The sequence below is a fragment of the Bombina bombina genome, chromosome 5 (genome assembly GCF_027579735.1).
Source record: "Bombina bombina isolate aBomBom1 chromosome 5, aBomBom1.pri, whole genome shotgun sequence".
NCBI classification, from domain to species: Eukaryota; Metazoa; Chordata; class Amphibia; order Anura; family Bombinatoridae; genus Bombina; species Bombina bombina.
Genome location: NC_069503.1, coordinates 1,143,063,893 through 1,143,078,276, shown reverse-complemented (window position 1 = coordinate 1,143,078,276; position 14,384 = coordinate 1,143,063,893). Strand labels below are relative to the sequence as shown.

Here is a 14,384-nt window from a genome sequence, read left to right as displayed (position 1 = left end):
GTTGTAATATTTTTCTAATGTTTGTAAATATTTTTTTATTTTTTGTAACTTAGTTCTTTTTTATTTTTTGTACTTTAGTTAGTTTATTTAATTGTAGTTATTTGTAGGTATTGTATTTAATTAATTTATTGATAGTGTAGTGTTAGGTTTAATTGTAGATAATTGTAGGTATTTTATTTAATTAATTTATTGATAATGTAGTGTTAGGTTTAATTGTAACTTAGGTTAGGATTTATTTTACAGGTAATTTTGTAATTATTTTAACTAGGTAACTATTAAATAGTTATTAACTATTTAATAGCTATTGTACCTGTTTAAAATAAATACAAAGTTGCCTGTAAAATAAATATTAATCCTAAAATAGCTACAATATGATTATAATTTATATTGTAGCTATATTAGGATTTAGTTTACAGGTAAGTATTTAGCTTTAAATAGGATTAATTTATTTAATAAGAGTTAATTTATTTCGTTAGATAAAAATTATATTTAACTTAGGGGGGGGTTAGGGTTAGGGTTAGACTTAGCTTTAGGGGTTAATACATTTATTAGAATAGCGGTGAGCTCCGATCGGCAGATTAGGGGTTAATGTTTGAAGTTAGGTGTCGGCGATGTTAGGGAGGGCAGATTAGGGGTTAATACTATTTATTATAGGGTTATTGAGGCGGGAGTGAGGCGGATTAGGGGTTAATAACTTTATTATAGTAGCGGTGCGGTACGCTCGGCAGATTAGGGGTTAATAAGTGTAGGCAGGTGGAGGCGACGTTGAGGGGGGCAGATTAGGGGTTAATAAATATAATATAGGGGTCGGCGGTGTTAGGGGCAGCAGATTAGGGGTACATAGCTATAATGTAGCTTGCGGTGGTGTACGGAGCGGCAGATTAGGGGTTAATAATAATATGCAGGGGTCAGCGATAGCGGGGGCGGCAGATTGGGGGTTAATAAGTGTAAGGTTAGGGGTGTTTATACTCAGGGTTCATGTTAGGGTGTTAGGTGCAGACTTAGGAAGTGTTTCCGCATAGCAAACAATGGGGCTGCGTTAGGAGCTGAACGCTGCTTTTTTGCAGGTGTTAGGGTTTTTTTCAGCTCAAACAGCCCCATTGTTTTCTATGGGGGAATCGTGCACAACCACGTTTTTGAAGCTGGCCGCGTCCGTAAGCAACGCTGGTATTTAGAGTTGCAGTGGCGGTAAATATGCTCTACACTCCCTTTTTGGAGCCTAACGCAGCCATTCTGTGAACTCTACAGGGAGTGCAGAATTATTAGGCAAATTAGTATTTTAACCACATCATCCTCTTTATGCATGTTGTCTTACTCCAAGCTGTATAGGCTCGAAAGCCTACTACCAATTAAGCATATTAGGTGATGTGCATCTCTGTAATGAGAAGGGGTGTGGTCTAATGACATCAACACCCTATATCAGGTGTGCATAATTATTAGGCAACTTCCTTTCCTTTGGCAAAATGGGTCAAAAGAAGGACTTGACAGGCTCAGAAAAGTTAAAAATAGTGAGATATCTTGCAGAGGGATGCAGCACTCTTAAAATTGCAAAGCTTCTGAAGCGTGATCATCGAACAATCAAGCATTTCATTCAAAATAGTCAACAGGGTTGCAAGAAGCGTGTGGAAAAACCAAGGCGCAAAATAACTGCCCATGAACTGAGAAAAGTCAAGCGTGCAGCTGCCAAGATGCCACTTGCCACCAGTTTGGCCATATTTCAGAGCTGCAACATCACTGGAGTGCCCAAAAGCACAAGGTGTGCAATACTCAGAGACATGGCCAAGGTAAGAAAGGCTGAAAGACGACCACCACTGAACAAGACACACAAGCTGAAACGTCAAGACTGGGCCAAGAAATATCTCAAGACTGTTTTTTCTAAGGTTTTATGGACTGATGAAATGAAAGTGAGTCTTGATGGGCCAGATGGATGGGCCCGTGGCTGGATTGGTAAAGGGCAGAGAGCTCCAGTCCGACTCAGACGCCAGCAAGGTGGAGGTGGAGTACTGGTTTGGGCTGGTATCATCAAAGATGAGCTTGTGGGGCCTTTTCGGGTTGAGGATGGAGTCAAGCTCAACTCCCAGTCCTACTGCCAGTTTCTGGAAGACACCTTCTTCAAGCAGTGGTACAGGAAGAAGTCTGCATCCTTCAAGAAAAACATGATTTTCATGCAGGACAATGCTCCATCACACGCGTCCAAGTACTCCACAGCGTGGCTGGCAAGAAAGGGTATAAAAGAAGAAAATCTAATGACATGGCCTCCTTGTTCACCTGTTCTGAACCCCATTGAGAGCCTGTGGTCCATCATCAAATGTGAGATTTACAAGGAGGGAAAACAGTACACCTCTCTGAACAGTGTCTGGGAGGCTGTGGTTACTGCTGCACGCAATGTTGATGGTGAACAGATCAAAACACTGACAGAATCCATGGATGGCAGGCTTTTGAGTGTCCTTGCAAAGAAAGGTGGCTATATTGGTCACTGATTTGTTTTTGTTTTGTTTTTGAATGTCAGAAATGTATATTTGTGAATGTTGAGATGTTATATTGGTTTCACTGGTAAAAATAAATAATTGAAATGGGTATATATTTGTTTTTTGTTAAGTTGCCTAATAATTATGCACAGTAATAGTCACCTGCACACACAGATATCCCCCTAAAATAGCTATAACTAAAAACAAACTAAAAACTACTTCCAAAACTATTCAGCTTTGATATTAATTAGTTTTTTTGGGTTCATTGAGAACATGGTTGTTGTTCAATAATAAAATGAATCCTCAAAAATACAACTTGCCTAATAATTCTGCACTCCCTGTAAATACCAGCGGTATTTAAAAGGTGCGGGAGAAAAAAAGCATGCGTAGCTAACGCACCCCTTTGGCCGCAGAACTCTAAATCTAGCCGATTGTGATTACAACATATAAACTAAGGGCTAGTTAGTACAGCTGTGATCATAGCCCAGACACACTTTGTGATAACATATAAGATAAGGACAGTGCTATACCTACACACAAGTAAGTGATTTTGAATTTAGAGATTATTAGCACTGACTGACTTGCCTCCTGTGTTGCTCTCTTCTAGCTGTGGTTGAGCCTTGTATTCCCCCCTGCCAGCACGGAGCCACCTGCAAGCAATTCAATAAGTGTCAGTGTGCCGAAGGTACTGCAGGACACAGGTGTGAGAAACTGTAAGTAATAGGGGACCCTACGTGTCAAGAGGTACCACTGGAAACAGGTGTGAGAATATGGGGAACAAGCATGAGTGAGAAGCTGTGAGTAATAGTGCACTAACATGAGGTCTTGGTAGAAAGAGGTGTGAGTATTAGAGCAGGTTCATAAGGTCCTGGAGGAAAAAGCTGCAAGTAATAGAGACAATTTGTGTGTAAGGGGATAGTAACATGAGGAACAGACATGACAACCTGTGTGTAAGGGGATAGTAACATGAGGAACAGACATGACAACCTGTGTGTAAGGGGAAAGTAACATGAGGAACAGACATGATAAGCTGTGTGTAAGGGGATAGTAACATGAGGAACAGAAATGACAAGTTGTGTGTAAAGGGGAGAGTAACATAAGGAACAGACATGACAGGTTGTGTGTAAGGGGATAGTAACATGAGGAACAGACATGACAGGTTGTGTGTAAGGGGATAGTAACATGAGGAACAGACATAACCGGTTGTGTGTAAGGGGATAGTAACATGAGGAGCAGACATGATAAGCTGTGTGTAAGGGGATTGTAACATGAGGAGCAGACATGACAAGCTGTGTGTAAGGGGATAGTAATATGAGGAACATACATGATAAGATGTGTGTAAGGGGATAGTAACATGAGGAACAGACATGACAAACTGTGTATGGGTAAAGTAACATGAGGAACAGACATGACAAGCTGTGTGTAAGGGGATAGTAACATGAGGAACAGACATGACAAGCTGTTTGTAAGGGGATAGTAACATGAGGAGCAGACATGACAAGCTGTGTGTAAGGGGATAGTAACATGAGGAACAGACATGACAAGCTTTGTGTAAGGGGTTAGTAAAATGAGGAACAGACATGACAAGTTGTGTGTAAGGAGATAATTACATAAGGAACAGAAATGACAAACTGTGTGTAATGAGATAGTAACATGAGGAACAGACATGACAAGCTGTGTGTAAGAAGATAGAAACAGGAGGAACAGACATGACAAACTGTGTGTAAGGGGATAGTAACATGAGGAACAAACATCACAAGCTGTGAGTAAGGGGATAGTAACATGAGGTACAGACATGACAAACTGTGTGTAAGGGGATAGTAACATGAGGAACAGACAAGACAAGCTGTGTGTAAGGAGATAGTAACACGAGGAACAGACATGACAAACTGTGTGTAAGGGGATAGTAACATGAGGAACAGACATGACAAACTGTGTGTAAGGGGATAGTAACATGAGGAACAGACATGACAAGCTGTGTGTAAGGAGATAGTAACATGAGGAGCAGACATGACAAGCTGTGTGTAAGGGGAGAGTAACATGAGGAACAGACATGACAAGCTGTGTGTAAGGGGATAGTAACATGAGGAGCATCCATGACAAACTGTGTGTGAGGGGGGTAGTAACATGAGGAACAGACATGACAAGCTCTGTGTAAGGATAAAATTACATGAGGAACAGACATGAAAAGCTGTGTTTAAGGAGATAGTAACATGAGGAACAGACATGGCAAACTGTGTGTAAGGGGATAGTAACATGAGGAGCAGACATGACAAGCTGTATGTAAAGGATAGTAACATGAGGAACAGACATGACAAGCTTCATAAATAAAAAGAGAGAAGCTCTCATCCTGGGAATGAACAATAGCATAATAGCTTGTTCTATGGTTAGTTACCACCGCAGAAGCAGCCTCTTTTTGCTAAATATGTGCCTTTCACAGAGAAGAACTTTCCTGTAGCATATCAGTCTGATCCTGACTTCACAGTACAGTCCAGCCCCGAAATACCAGGCAATCCCTCTCTGAACGAGAGAAACGGCAAAACCCCAGACGTACGTTTCGGCCTATTGTGGGCCTCGTCAGTGAGGTGCAGCCATATCCCTCTAGGCACACTGATTAACGGGTCTGTTACAAACTGCTATTTGTAACTGGCCCTTTAAATGAAATATTGCCCTGCTTCCATGGATCGTGGAGAAGCCTATTTGCCAGCCTCCTTCCTCATGACTATGGCCCCTGGAAGATTGTGCCCCTGAGAACATATTAACTTTTATTGGGTGTGTATGGCCCTTTAAGAACCGTCTGGGGACATATTGTGACTTTGGTGAACAATGCCCCTTTAAGACTATGTCCCCAGACCTGTAAAATAGCTTGTCCCTGGCTTTCTCCCACTTGGTTCAGTGAATGGGACTTGCTGAGCCAGGTGCCACACAGGCAGAGTGTTCCACAGAGGGGGGAGCACTGTTACAGAGGCATTGGTTTTCATTGTGTGCCATTAAGAGTTAATTTTGTTGAGCTTCAAGAAGCTTTCTAAATGCAAGTTTGCTGGGATCAGCTCTAATTAGGTTTAGTGATAAACCTTACCATTGTCTAATCAGACTGCTAGTGATAAGGTGGACTGCATTGTTTTATTGTGTGTAACTTGTTATCTGCTGAAGTAATGTTGTGGCCTGTCAAAGGGAGTGTCTCTCTATCTAATATCAAATGTGTGATGGGGGATTTTATGCCTCCCCCTGAGAGTGTCCTGTTTGCATGTAACCTCAATAAAAAAGCAGGCTGTGTGTCCAACACATCAGACCTATTCTGTCCCTCTAACTTGCAGATTTGACTCAGGTTTGTAGGGGACAGCTTATATAGCTACAGGGATTGCTGACTACGGTGCTGCTGCTCCTGTGGTGAGCGCTAGGAGCATCCTTTTCTACGGTACAACTTGCAGCCAGCCTGGAGGCAACCGTAACATTTGGTGGCAGCGGTGGGATAGCGTCCTAGCGTAAGGAGCAGCACCACAACAGCACTGATATCATAGGAGAGTTATTGAGGGCAACGCTAGCCACTGCGCAGCGTCCCTACCTACAGCAGCATGGAGCTGACAAGACACTGGTCAGAACCCTGTGAAGAGCACCTCAACCTGATCCGTCGCTATGAGGGCGCTGATTTCGTTCCAGAGGTAAAGAGGCGGCTAGTCCGATATGGTCCAGACCCTGCGCAGGAGGTAGTCAGTCGAATCATCCGAAAATTGGCTACTGAGAACGAAGCGGCACGAGCCTTTGAGCGCCAACTGTGGAGTTTGGGGGTATGGACACCTGCTCTCCAGCAAGAAAATGAGTTACAGGGGGCAGAGACAGTTGGTCCTGTCCCCAAGCAGCAGAGGAATATGCAGTTAATTGGGAGCCCAGACTCCATTCCCCAGCGGCAGGCTGAGTTACAGGGGGAAGAGACAGTTGGTCCTGTCCCCCAGCAGCAGAGTGAATTGCAGGGAATTGGGAGCCCAGACTCCATTCACCAGCGGCAGGCTGAGTTACAGGGGGCAGAGACAGTTGGTCCTGTCCCCCAGCAGCAGAGGAATATGCAGGGAATTGGGAGCCCAGACTCCATTCCCCAGCGGCAGGCTGAGTTACAGGGGGCAGAGACAGTTGGTCCTGTCCCCCAGCAGCAGAGTGAATTGCATGGAATTGGGAGCCCAGACTCCATTCCCCAGCGGCAGGCTGAGTTACAGGGGGCAGAGACAGTTGGTCCTGTCCCCCAGCAGCAGAGGAATATGCAGGGAATTGAGAGCCCAGACTCCATTCCCCAGCGGCTGGAAGTATGTATGGGAGAGGAGCTTGTAACCCCCTCTCCCCAGCGGCAGCTTAACGCACCAGGGGGAGACAGTAAGCCTCACAACCGTGCAGATGGGACTGTGGTCTCTGCACTTACAGCACAGGGGGCAGAGACAGTTGCTCCTGTCCCCCATCAGCAGAGTGAGATGCAGTGGATTGGGAGCCCAGTCTCCATTCTCCAGCTAACTCCTAACTTGGGCCCAGGGTTAACAGTGGAGATGTTAACCCCCACTGACCCCCACGTTCCCTTTGCCACCGGGCAGGACTATGCCCCAATGCCCCCAGCAGAAGAGCTGGCATTAGGACAGAGCGCTGCTGGCCTCTGCCCTACAGACCCCCTTGTTACAGGACTGGCCTGCAAACCCCTCACCCCAGCAGAAGCGCTGGCACCAGGGCAGAGTGCCGTTGGCCTCTGCCCCCCAAGTACCACCAGCTATTTGCCCAGCTGCGCCAGGAAGGCCGAGGATGCTACACTTTCATCCTACAACCTGGAACCTACAGGCCAGTACTACTTATTGTGGGGGGGCTACTTTGCTGCTAATGTTTATTTGTGGGTGGGTTGCGAGACTAACTTAGGCACTGAACGACAGAAGGTCAGGTGCCTGTTTAGTCTCCCTCCAAAAGGGGAGATATGTTAAAAACTGCTATTTGTAACTGGCCCTTTAAATGAAAAATTGCCCTGCTTCCATGGATCGTGGAGAAGCCTATTTGCCAGCCTCCTTCCTCATGACTATGGCCCCTGGAAGATTGTGCCCCTGAGAACATATTAACTTTTATTGGGTGTGTATGGCCCTTTAAGAACCGTCTGGGGACATATTGTGACTTTGGTGAACAATGCCCCTTTAAGACTATGTCCCCAGACCTGTAAAATAGCTTGTCCCTGGCTTTCTCCCACTTGGTTCAGTGAATGGGACTTGCTGAGCCAGGTGCCACACAGGCAGAGTGTTCCACAGAGGGGGAGCACTGTTACAGAGGCATTGGTTTTCATTGTGTGCCATTAAGAGTTAATTTTGTTGAGCTTCAAGAAGCTTTCTAAATGCAAGTTTGCTGGGATCAGCTCTAATTAGGTTTAGTGATAAACTTTACCATTGTCTAATCAGACTGCTAGTGATAAGGTGGACTGCATTGTTTTATTGTGTGTAACTTGTTATCTGCTGAAGTAATGTTGTGGCCTGTCAAAGGGAGTGTCTCTCTATCTAATATCAAATGTGTGATGGGGGATTTTATGCCTCCCGCTGAGAGTGTCCTGTTTGCATGTAACCTCAATAAAAAGCAGGCTGTGTGTCCAACACATCAGACCTATTCTGTCCCTCTAACTTGCAGCTTTGACTCATGTTTGTAGGGGACAGCTTATATAGCTACAGGGATTGCTGACTACGGTGCTGATGATTCTTTGGTGAGCGCTAGGAGCATCCTTTTCTACGGTCCAACTTCCAGCCAGCCTGAAGGCAACCGTAACAGGGTCCACATCTGGATTCCCGCATCACACTCAGGGAGACTTTCCCTTAGTGTCATAATCTACATAAATAAAAAGAGAGAAGCGCTCAACCTGGGAACAAACAATAGCATAATAGCTTGTTCTATGGCTAGTTTCCACCCTAGAAGCAGCCTCTTTTTGCTCAATATGTGCCCTTCACAGAGAAGAACTTTCCTGTAGCATATCAGTCTGATCCTGACTTAAAGGGACATTATACACTCATTTTTTCTTTGCATAAATGTTTTGTAGATGATCTATTTATATAGCCCATACAGGTTTTTTTTTAAGTTTTTTTTATAGTTTTGCTTATTTTTAAATAACATTGCTCTGATTTTCAGACACCTAACCAAGCCCCAAATTATGAGAATACCGTTAGCTACCTTCTCCAGCTTGCTCCTGTTTGTGTAAAGGGTCTTTTCATATGCAAAAGAAGGGGAGTGTCTTATTTCCCACTTGCAGTGGGCTTTCCGGCTACCATTTTAACAGAGCTAAACTGGGAGCTTCTTAACAAGTTTTTAAACAGTTTTATACTGGATTTTATATCAGTATCTCTGCATCATATTCTTTATAGTAGTGTCTATTACATGTAGTTATATGAAAATGAGTGTATACTGTCCCTTTAACAGTACATTTCAGCCCCCAAATACCAGATAATCCCTCTCTGAGCGAGAGAAACGGCAAAACCTCAGACGTACGTTTCGGAGATAGTAACATGAGGAACAGACATGAAAAACTGTGTGTGAGGGGATAGTAACATGAAACAGACATGACAAAATGTTTGTAAGGGGATAGTAACATGAGAAACAGACATGACAAGCTGTGTGTAAGGGGATAGTAACATGAGGAACAGACATGACAACCTATGTGTAAGGGTATAGTAACATGAGGAACAGACATGCCAAGCTGTGTGTAAGGGGATAGTAAAATGAGGAACAGACATGAAAAGCTGTGTGTAAGGGGTTATTAATATGGGGAACAGACATGGCAAGTTGTGTTTAAGGAAATAGTAACATGAGGAAAAGACATGACAAACTGTGTAAGGGGATAGTAACATGAGGAACAGACACGACAAGCTGTGTGTAAGGGGATAGTAACATTATTAACAGACATGACAAACTGTGTGTAAGAGGATAGTAACATGAGGAACAGACATGACAAACTGTGTGTAAGGGGATAGAAACATGAGGAACAGACATGACAAGCTGTGTGTAAGGGGATAGTAACATGAAGAACAGACATGACAAGCTGTGTGTAAGGGGATAGTAACATTATTAACAGACATGACAAACTGTGTGTAAGAGGATAGTAACATGAGGAACAGACATGACAAACTGTGTGTAAGGGGATAGAAACATGAGGAACAGACATGACAAGCTGTGTGTAAGGGGATAGTAACATGAGGAATAGACACGACAAGCTGTGTTTAAGGGGATAGTAACATGAGGAACACACATGACAAGCTGTGTGTGAGGGGAAAATAACATGAGGAACAGACATGACAAGCTGTGTGTAAGGCGATAGTAACATAAGGAAAAGACATGACAAGCTGTGTGTAATGAGATAGTAACATGAGGAACAGACATGGCAAGCTGTGTGTAAGGGGATAGTAACATGAGAAACAGACATGACAAGCTATGTGTAAGGGGATAGTAACATGAGGAACATACATGACAAGCTGTGTGTAATGAGATAGTAACATGAGGAACAGACATGACAAGCTGTGTGTAAGGCGATAGTAACATAAGGAAAAGACATAACAAGCTGTGTGTAATGAGATAGTAACATGAGGAACAGATATGGCAAGCTGTGTGTAAGGGGATAGTAACATGAGAAACAGACATGACAAGCTGTGAGTAAGGGGATAGTAACATGAGGAACATACATGACAAGCTGTGTGTAATGAGATAGTAACATGAGGAACAGACGTAACAAATTGTGTGTAAGGGGATAGTAACATGAGGAACAGACATGACAAGCTGTGTGTAAGGGGATAGTAACGTTATTAACAGACATGACAAGCTTTGTGTAAGGGAATTGTAACATGAGGAGCAGACATGACAAGCTGTGTGTAAGGGGATAGTAACATGAGAAGCAGACAGGACAAGTTGTGTGTAAGGGGATAGTAACATGAGAAGCAGACAGGACAAGCTGTGAGTGAGGGGATAGTAACATGAGGAACAGACATGACAAGCTGTGTGTAAGGGGATAGTAACGTTATTAACAGACATGACAAGCTTTGTGTAAGGGAATTGTAACATGAGGAGCAGACATGACAAGCTGTGTGTAAGGGGATTGTAACATGAGAAGCAGTCAGGACAAGCTGTGAGTGAGGGGATAGTAACATGAGGAACAGACATGACAAGCTGTGTGTAAGGGGATAGTAACATGAGGAACAGACATGACAAGCTGTGAGTAAGGGGATAGTAACATGAGGAACAGACATGACAAGCTGTGTGCAAGGGGATAGTAACATGAGGAGCAGACATGACAAGCTGTGTGTAAGGGGATAGTAACATGAGGAGCAGCCATGACAGGTTGTGTGTAAGGGGATAGAAACATGAGGAGCAGACATGACAAGCTGTGTGTAAGAGAATAGCAACATGAGGAACAGACATGACAAGCTGTGTGTAAAGGGATAGTAACATGAGGAACAGACATGACAAGCTGTGTGTGAGAGGATAGTAACATGAGGAACAGACATGACAAGCTGTGTGTAAGGAGATTGTAACATGAGGAACAGACATGACAAGCTGTGTGTAAGGGGATAGTAACATTAGGAACAGACATGACAAGCTGTGTGTAATGAGACAGTAACATGAGGAACAGACATGAACAATCTGTGTGTAAGGGGATAGTAATGAGGAACAGACATGACAAGCTGTGTGTAAGGGGATAGTAACATGAGGAACACACATGACAAGCTGTGTGTGAGGGGATAGTAACATGAGGAGCAGACATGATAAGCTGTGTGTAAGGGGATAGTAACATGAGGAGCAGAAATAAACTTGGTCTAAGGGGATAGTAACATGAGGAACAGACATGACAAGCTGTGTGTCATGATATAGTAACATGAGGAACAAACATGACAAGCTGTGTGTAAAGGGATAGTAACATGAGGAACAGACACGACAAGCTGTGTGTAAGGGTATAGTAACACGAGGAACAGACATGACAAGCTGTGTGTAAGGGGATAGTAACATGAGGAACAGACATGCCAAGCTGTGTGTAAGGGGATAGTAACATGAGGAGCAGACATGACAAGCTGTGTGTAAGGAGATAGTAACATGAGGAACAGACATGACAAGCTGTGTGTAATGAGATAGTAACATGAGGAACAGACATGACAAGCTGTGTGTAATGAGATAGTAACACGAGGAACAGACATGACAAGCTGTGTGTAAGGGTTTAGTAACAGGAGGAACAGACATGACAAGCTTTATGTAAGGAGAAAGTAACATAAGGAACAGACATGACAAACTGTGTGTAAGGAGATAGTAACATGAGGAACAGACATAACAAACTGTGTGTAAAGGGATAGTAACATTATTAACAGACATGACAAGCTGTGTGTAAGGAGATAGTAACATGAGAAACAGACATGACAAACTGTGTGTAAAGGGATAGTAACATGAGGAACAGACATGACAACCTGTGTGTAAGGAGATAGTAACATGAGGAACAGACATAACAAACTGTGTGTAAGGGGATAGTAACATGAGGGACAGACATGACAAGCTGTGTTTAAGGGGATAGTAACATGAGGAGCAGACATGACAAGCTGTGTGTAAGGAGATAGTAACATGAGGAACAGACATGACAAGCTGTGTGTAAGGGGATAGTAACATGAGGAGCAGACATGACAAGCTGTGTGTAAGGAGATAGTAACATGAGTAGCAGACAAGACAAGCTGTGTGTAAGGGGATAGTAACATGAGGAACAGACATGACAAGCTGTGTGTAAGGGGATAGTAATATGAGGAGCAGACATGACAAGCTGTGTGTAAGGGGATAGTAATATGAGGAGCAGACATGACAAGCTGTGTGTAAGGAGATAGTAACATGAGTAGCAGACATGACAAGCTGTGTGTAAGGGGATAGTAATATGAGGAACAGACATGACAACCAGTGTGTAAGGAGATAGTAACATGAGGAACAGACATAACAAACAGTGTGTAAGGGGATAGTAACATGAGGAACAGACATGACAAGCTGTGTGTAAGGGGATAGTAACATGAGTAGCAGAAATGACAAGCTGTGTGTAAGGGGATAGTAACATGACGAGCAGACATGACAAGCTGTGTATAAGGAGATAGTAACATGAGTAGCAGACATGACAAGCTGTGTGTAAGGGGATAGTAATATGAGGAGTAGACATGACAAGCTGTGTGTAAGGGGATAGTAATATGAGGAGAAGACATGACAAGCTGTGTGTAAGGGGATAGTAATATGAGGAACAGACATGACAAGCTGTCTGTAAGGGGATAGTAACTTGAGGAACAGACATGACAAGCTGTGTGTACGGGGATAGTAACATGAGGAACAGACATGACAAGCTGTGTGTAAGGGGATAGTAACATGAGAAACACACATGACAAGCTGTGTGTGAGGGGATAGTAACATGAGTAGCAGACATGACAAGCTGTGTGTAAGGGGATAGTAATATGAGGAACAGACATGACAAGCTGTGTGTAAGGGGATAGTAACATGAGGAACAGACATGACAAGCTGTGTGTAAGGGGATAGTAATATGAGGAACAGACATGACAAGCTGTGTGTAAGGGGATAGTAACATGAGGAACAGACATAACAAGCTGTGTGTAAGGAGATAGTAACATGAGAAACAGACATGACAAACTGTGTGTAAAGGGATAGTAAAATGAGGAACAGACATGACAACCTGTGTGTAAGGAGATAGTAACATGAGGAACAGACATGACAAGCTGTGTGTAAGGGGATAGTAACATGAGGGACAGACATGACAACCTGTGTGTAAGGGGATAGTAACATGAGGAACAGACATGACAAGCTGTGTGTAAGGAGATAGTAACATGAGGAACAGACATAACAAACTGTGTGTAAGGGGATAGTAACATGAGGGACAGACATGACAACCTGTGTGTAAGGGGATAGTAACATGAGGAACAGACATGACAAGCTGTGTGTAAGGGGATAGTAACATGAGGAGCAGACATGACAAGCTGTGTGTAAGGAGATAGTAACATGAGGAACAGACATGACAAGCTGTGTGTAAGGGGATAGTAACATGAGGAGCAGACATGACAAGCTGTGTGTAAGGAGATAGTAACATGAGTAGCAGACAAGACAAGCTGTGTGTAAGGGGATAGTAACATGAGGAACAGACATGACAAGCTGTGTGTAAGGGGATAGTAACATGAGGAACAGACATGACAAGCTGTGTGTAAGGAGATAGTAACATGAGTAGCAGACATGACAAGCTGTGTAAGGGGATAGTAACATGAGGAACAGACATGACATGCTGTGTGTAAGGAGATAGTAACATGTGTAGCAGACATGACAAGCTGTGTGTAAGGAGATAGTAACATGAGGAACAGACATGACAAGCTGTGTGTAAGGGGATAGTAACATGAGGAGCAGACATGACAAGCTGTGTGTAAGGAGATAGTAACATGAGTAGCAGACATGACAAGCTGTGTGTAAGGGGATAGTAACATGAGGAGCAGAGATGACAAGCTGTGTGTAAGGGGATAGTAATATGAGGAGCAGACATGACAAGCTGTGTGTAAGGAGATAGTAACATGAGTAGCAGACATTACAAGCTGTGTGTAAGGGTTTAGTAACAGGAGGAACAGACATGACAAGCTTTATGTAAGGATAAAGTAACATAAGGAACAGACATGACAAACTGTGTGTAAGGAGATAGTAACATGAGGAACAGACATAACAAACTGTGTGTAAAGGGATAGTAACATTATTAACAGACATGACAAGCTGTGTGTAAGGAGATAGTAACATGAGAAACAGACATGACAAACTGTGTGTAAAGGGATAGTAACATGAGGAACAGACATGACAACCTGTGTGTAAGGAGATAGTAACATGAGGAACAGACATAACAAACTGTGTGTAAGGGGATAGTAACATGAG

At 43.4% G+C, this 14,384-nt stretch overlaps 1 protein-coding gene across 1 annotated transcript in view; it reads left to right on the top strand.

Moving 5' to 3' along the window:
- LOC128661200 (multiple epidermal growth factor-like domains protein 6) overlaps positions 1-14,384 on the top strand; it is a 160,346-nt gene that overhangs the window by 128,869 nt on the left and 17,093 nt on the right. Inside the window, exon 19 of the mRNA XM_053715450.1 lies at positions 3,076-3,181. Within this exon, the coding sequence (XP_053571425.1) occupies positions 3,076-3,181 (106 nt within the window). The remainder of the gene's footprint in view (positions 1-3,075; positions 3,182-14,384) is intronic.